General features: G+C 39.4%; 1 protein-coding gene across 1 annotated transcript in view; it reads left to right on the top strand.

The window, feature by feature from the left end:
• Nucleotides 1-6,773, top strand: part of LOC102674667 (semaphorin-1A) — a gene marked incomplete at its 3' end in the record, with an annotated part of 138,131 nt that overhangs the window by 128,961 nt on the left and 2,397 nt on the right. Inside the window, exons 3-6 of the mRNA XM_006623430.2 lie at nt 1,784-2,193; nt 5,473-5,561; nt 5,853-5,994; nt 6,360-6,709. Of these exons, the coding sequence (XP_006623493.2) occupies nt 1,784-2,193; nt 5,473-5,561; nt 5,853-5,994; nt 6,360-6,709 (991 nt within the window). The remainder of the gene's footprint in view (nt 1-1,783; nt 2,194-5,472; nt 5,562-5,852; nt 5,995-6,359; nt 6,710-6,773) is intronic.

Below are 6,773 nucleotides of genomic sequence, written 5' to 3'. Positions count from 1 at the left end.
GGGTCGAAAGTAAGACGAGAGGGGGGGGGGTGATTAGTTTCGTTAGGAAAAATAAGTTTTTTCTTTTAATTCACGGGCTCACTTTTCGATTCTCATATTCGAGTTAGTAGATGGTGAACGTTATTTGCAGTGAACGAGGATAGGAGGAGCGAGGATTAACAGGGGAATATTGTTTTGAATGTTTGTGTGGTTTGAGTAAGTAAAATTCAGGAATGAGAAATGTATTTAGAAGAAATAGAGTAATAAGGAAATAGCAAATATTGGAGTTAGGTTATTTAAAAAATTTATTATATAAGGATTTGTTGATACAAGAAATTTTATTGATGTGTATATAGATATATGTATATTTTGTACTGTTTAATTGTTGAAACAATATTGTATGATATCACGAAGATCGATAATTCAGTGATAATTCAGGTATAGAATTGAAATAATTAAATAATAATTAGATAGAAGATTTTTGCTTTGACAATGATTTCAAATTTTGTATAATTGTTAATTCATTTGCATGAAATATAGCAATATTTTTATTAAAATGCAAAAATTTATAACTCATTTGATTTTTTTTTTTATTATTCTTCTTGAAAGATATTTATTTTTGCAAAAATTTCAATTTTTTTTATCAAAAAAAATTCTATTTTTTCACGTGACGAGTATACCTGTCAAGTACCATTAATTTATTTATTTAAATGACGGGTATTTGAGTGAAATTTTTTATTAGGAAATTGTGAAAATTAATAGATTTATAGCGATTGTTAAGAGTTAAATTTGAATGTATTTTTCTTTTTTTCAAATACGCTTATCAAAGTCTGTCGAAACGATAATTCTGTCAATTTTCAATCATTCTTTTATTTGGTATACGTGTAACTGACAGGATTGTCATTGTTATGTCGTATCGTTATTTGATTTTTAATTCTTTGAATTTTTATATTCACATAAAAAAATCAATTTCTTTTTTTAAATAGAATATTTAATTTTTTTTTAATTTTTAAAAATTTGAAAATCGGCCTTCGCATACCATAACAATACGGCACGATTCAATAAAATTCCGCCCTTTTCCATATTGAACAACTGTGTGACCCAGAATCGTGCCCAGCGCACAGTGTTTCATACATATGGGTATTCGAAACGAAATTTATAACCGTGCATAATATAATATACAATTTCTGTAATAAAATAATATATAATTCGATACAATTCCATGCATAAAATAATATATAATATAATTCTATTAAAAATAATTGGACTGACCTTGATCTTTTATCGAATAAAAAGTTTTTTTTAACATTCCCTATTGTCAATTGTACCAACTGATCAAACAACATTTTTGATCGAAGCATTTGTTTCATAAAAAAACTGGCGGAAATATCTGGAAAATGGTAAAACAATCATATGGTGTTCCATACATACCATTTTATAGTAGTAGTCCAAGCATTTTGAAAATATTAAAAAAGTTAATCCCCCTTTATTTTTTATTTTTATTTATTTATTTTTTTTTTTCCATTGTTCGAACAACGATATTAAAAGTATTACACTTTGTCATATGTAAATTCGGCAATTTCATTAAACGCAATATACAATCTTTTCGAATCTCTGATCTCTCATCTCGATTCGATCGAAATTTCAAATTTCAAAATTGAAAAATCGGCCTTATTTCAAACTCGATAACTCGAGAGCAAAAAATTCATATATAAATGCGAGTGAAAACGATGAACTTTCTATTTTGAAAAATATATTTTCAATCATCCCCTTTGACAAAACCCCCCCTTTTCTCCATTCACAGAAATCTCGTGCACAATCTGAGCCTGACCGATTTGACCGAGCAGCAGAGGTTGACTTGGTACTCGACCGACAGTGACGTGAAGATGTGCCTGGTGAAGGGCACGCCGGAGGAGAATTGCCAGAACTATATTCGCATCCTCGTCAAGACGGACGCGAACACGTTGCTTGTGTGCGCGACTAACGCGTTCAAGCCGATGTGCCGTGACTACGGGGTGCACGCCGGCAATTACACGATACTGAAGGAGAAGGGTGGCCAGGCGATGTGCCCCTACGATCCGAGGCACAACAGCACCTTCGTTTACGTGGACGGGGAGCTTTACACGGGCACTGTGGCCGATTTCGCGGGGATGGACCCGATCATCTACAGGGAGCCGCTCCAGACCGAGCAGTACGACTCCAAGAGCCTAAACGGTGAGTGCAATTATATTTTTTCCGATTTAATTATCTTTAAACTCCAAGCCTGTTTCGTTCGGCCGAACCAGCAACTTTAGAACTTCAGAACGCGTTTAGTGCGTTCGGCCTCATAAGATTACACCTTATAAGATTATACGTAAAGAGTTTAGGAACCTTTTTATATTTATAAAGCGATATTCTAAAAAAATCAAATGTAAATAAATATTATCGAGTTCAAATTGCCGCAACAATCCCAGTGATGGAGGAGAGCAAAGGGTTAATAATCGATTAATCGGATTAAGATGATTCGAAAGCAATCGAAAATAATGGAATGAATGAAACGTTTGAGAAATTAAAAGAAAAAGAAAAAATAGGAAGGAAAAATAATAATAGGAGGTGTTTCGTGAAACAGGAAATGGCGGACGACGTTAACGCGCGATTAAAGAATAAAGATTATGAGGAATAAGGGCGCGATGAGTGTGCAGCTGGAGCGTTTTCGATGATGGAAAAAGGTCGGTGGCCGGGAAAGAATTTATTACTACGTGTACTGAAACGTTGCTGAAGCTGTGGAAGCGCTTTTCCACGGGGAAGGGACGAAAAAGTTATGCCTTGAACGGGGGGGAGAGAGAGTGGAAGTGTTGCTCGCTCGAACGGAAGCTCGATAGCCAAGCGTTTATCGTTTCGAGCACGCTTACCGGATAATCCAAAACTGGGAACCATAGAGAGAATTCAGCCTGCATTGGTTACGCGCTACTTATGCAAACGGTGCATCGTATGCATAATATAAAAAGTAACGGGACGGGATAATATGTAAATTCAAAAACCCGAAAAAAAAGATTCGAATTAATAACTTTTTAAAAGTCAATTGACAAATCGATGCAATGTAAGATTTCTGATTATTGATATTTTTAATTTTGGATATAAAAAAAAGTAAATAATATTCGTAGAGAAATCAAATATGAATACCATTATTTCTCTAATCGATCATTTCTGATCGAAAGTTCAAATTCAAGGAACAGATGCATTGCCAACAAAACAATATTACTTCAATCCTTATGTAAATCGTATATAAAAAATTTCCAATAATAATAATCTACAAATATTATAGACACCACTTTCGAAAAAATCAATAAAATCTTGTTACTTTTCTACACTCATTGATCGATAATCGGTAGAAGCGTCATCGGTTCGAGATATTCGATCTCGATTCGAAAAAATTAGAACCTGCTCTTCGATTCGTCTTACAGTCGAAGTTTTAGACCTGTAAAATGACTCGCTCAGAAATGCCGCGCGACCATGGTTTTCAATCCGCAAAGTCTTATTCCGAGATTAACAGCGCGTGCACCGGATTTCGCCTTACGACTTATTATTCCGACGATATTATTCCACGGTACTTCCTCTATCTCTATAATGACAAAAGTCTCTTCCCGAAGTCTACTCGACAACGGAACGAACGGTGCAACGAAATGTACGCACACAGATGAGAAATTTTAATCCTGGATGAAAGACCGTCTGCCGGCCCTTGGTCGTCGTCCGCCGACGATTCAACGACCACTCCCTTCCTCTCCTTCCTCTTTCCTCGGTCGATCTCAGCCGTTATTAACTGGTTAATTATCAGCCGATACACTCGTAAATTGCAAACGCCTCCCTTTACATCTTAGACTTAGAGGAGAGAAGTTACGAAATTTGCGAATTTGCCGAATTTTTCGGAATATTTATTTATCCGGAACCGGGTCAATCAAGAGGAGAGGAGAATTATAGCGATGAGGCGCGCGTGCTTGAGGAAATTTTTTTTACCTTCGATCCTTGAAAACTTTGGGGAAAGGGAGAAGTAAAGAAGTGGGGGAGGAGGAAGTGGAGGAAATGCGTCACCTTATTTCCACGGTTTCACTCGTCCGCTCGAGCATTTTAATTGAACGGTGTACGAACGCTAATCAAGTTTCTCCGTCCGCTGGATAATATTGATTTTTCTCTCGGTTCGTTGAAAATTCAACTCTCTTTCTTTCTTTTTTTCCACCCTCCCCTCTCTCTCTCTGTTCGTTCATTTCGGTCGCGTTCACTGCTCTCGCTCATCGCTCGGAATTTTCGTCGCCGAATGTAAAAGCGAAAAGTTTGGCACGGGGGAAAAAAAAAATATATATATATATATTTATGTGGAGCATTGTGCTCTAAATTTTTATTTTTTACCGCCGAAATAATTGTACATCGTTACTATTTCCGAACGATCGTCGAAAGCTTTCCATCACTTGGTCGTTTCGTCGAGCACCATCGCGTCTATAATCCACCCCCGATTTTCGATCGAACGATCAATCGTTCCAGAAATATCTAGATCGTTTTTTCCTAATCGTGGAGAACTAGGAGGGAAGGCGATGAATATCTCTCCCTTCCCCATTTTGTCTCCCGATTGTACGACGCGATGGGAAAGACAGTTGGACGGTGGCGAGGGTTGACGCCGAGGAGAGGAAGAGAGGGGGAGTTAAGATGAATCAGCGGTGTAAAAGGGACGGCGAAGAGGAGGAGAGAAGGTGGCACGGAGAGAATGAAAGAAAATTTATTGGCCAGAGCATGGCAGGATCGGTCGAATATATATACTTACGTGGCGCGCGAGATTAATATTACTTTATGAATCCTAAGAAGCTTATGAAAACCCTGTCAAGTTAATAAATCGATAAAGTTTTCTCACTTTATCGGACGCTCGTGTATACGACTGATCCCTGAGGAGAGAGTGGAAGAAGGGAAAAGGAAAGGTATATCGATGAAGAAGGAACAGAGAGAGAGAGATGAAAATTGAGAGCGGAAGAAGAGGCAAGAGGAGAAAGAAGCCGATATAAAATAAAACGTTCCTTACGTATTCGTGGTCGGCTTACCCTCTCCCCATTGTTACATCGCCCAAGATGTCCCATCGTTCCAGAAGCATCCCATCCTTGGATGCTTGGAAATTGATTTTTACCCTCCGATCGTTGAAAATCTGGCGATCTACCTTACCCCATCTCGAGGTAATGATTTTTTAACGAGGATCCAATGCCGCCACCCTGAAACAACGCCGGATTATCCGACCCTCCTTCGCTTTCGCCCTTCGATTTTTCGAGCCTGGCTTGCCAATATTTTTTACTCACGAGATAAAGCGCGGCCTGACTGTATATTTAATCGAGGCTCGGCCTCCATCTCGTGCCGATTGTCACGTTCGTTTATTCATAAGAAGAGTGAGAAACTTTACGACCGCCACTCACCACCCATGTCCCACATGTAACCCACATGTAACGGCGTCATAATACAAGGCACGTATTCTAATTCCAGCGCCAAACTTTGTCAACTCCATGGCCCAGGGAGACTTCGTCTACTTCTTCTTCCGGGAGACCGCCGTGGAGTACATCAATTGCGGCAAGGTAAGCGATAATTTCAACGATTTATTCGCTTCGATCGATCTTCGACGATGGTATAATAATCGATAAAAAATTTCACCATTTTTCATCGATTTTTTTTTCTTTTTCTTTTTTAATCGCGGGGAAAATTTTCGAAATTTTATCCTTGCAATAATAGCAACGTCGAGCTTCTCTTGCGTCGTATAATTTGGAACGAAAGAATTCGTTCGTAATATCGGGGGAGGGGGAAAGTTCGATCGCGGGACAAGGAGGATACTCTGCTCATCCCAGCTTTTTCTTTTTTTTCCATTGCAGACCGTCTATTCTCGCGTAGCGAGAGTCTGTAAATACGATCGAGGTGGTCCGCATCGATACCGCAATAGGTGGACCTCGTTCCTAAAATCCCGTCTTAATTGCTCCGTTACCGGAGACTTTCCTTTCTACTTCAATGAGATACGTAAGTAAAATCCTCTCTGTATCTATATAATTTGATCGATCTTCGAGTCTATTCTAAAAAATTCTAAAAAAAAATCCGATTCAACGTTTTCTCTTTGATATCTAATAAATTGATCGAGCATAAATTGATCGCCACGTATCACGGGAGTTTATCATCGTTCAACGGTTTTTAATTTCCATTCCGAAAGAATGTTCGGCGAGATTTAATTTTTTCGATCACGGAAATCGCAGCGTCATTGATTTTAAATGATTTGGGAGGGATAAATTTTCCAAAGTACTCGCCGGCACGCTCGTAAACGTCCTCGGGATACGGGCGAGGTCGCGCGAACAAAGAGGCTCGGAAATGACGGAGCGCGTTATTTTCAGAATCGACGACGGAATTGATATCGGGCCAGTACGGCAATAAGTCGGCGCAGTTGATATACGGGACGTTCACCACCCCGGTGAACAGCATAAGCGGCTCGGCCGTGTGCGCCTTCTCCTTGCAGGACATCACCGACACGTTCAAGGGCAATTTCAAGGAGCAGAGCGCGATCAACTCGAATTGGTTGCCGGTGCAGAGCACCAAGGTGCCCGATCCAAGGCCCGGCCAGTGCGTCAACGATTCCCGATCTCTGCCCGATCTCACCCTCAACTTCATCCACACGCACTCCCTAATGGACGAGCTGGTCCCGAGCTTCTTCGGCCAACCCATCGTCATTCGCACCAGTTTCCAGTAAGTTTCAGTAACGTGTTATTCGAGGATAAAATATTATAATATGGATGGAAATAGGAGATAGG

This window comes from Apis dorsata, unplaced genomic scaffold (genome assembly GCF_000469605.1).
Source record: "Apis dorsata unplaced genomic scaffold, Apis dorsata 1.3 scaffold_894, whole genome shotgun sequence".
NCBI lineage: Eukaryota > Metazoa > Arthropoda > Insecta > Hymenoptera > Apidae > Apis > Apis dorsata.
This window is presented reverse-complemented; position numbering and strand designations above follow the sequence as displayed.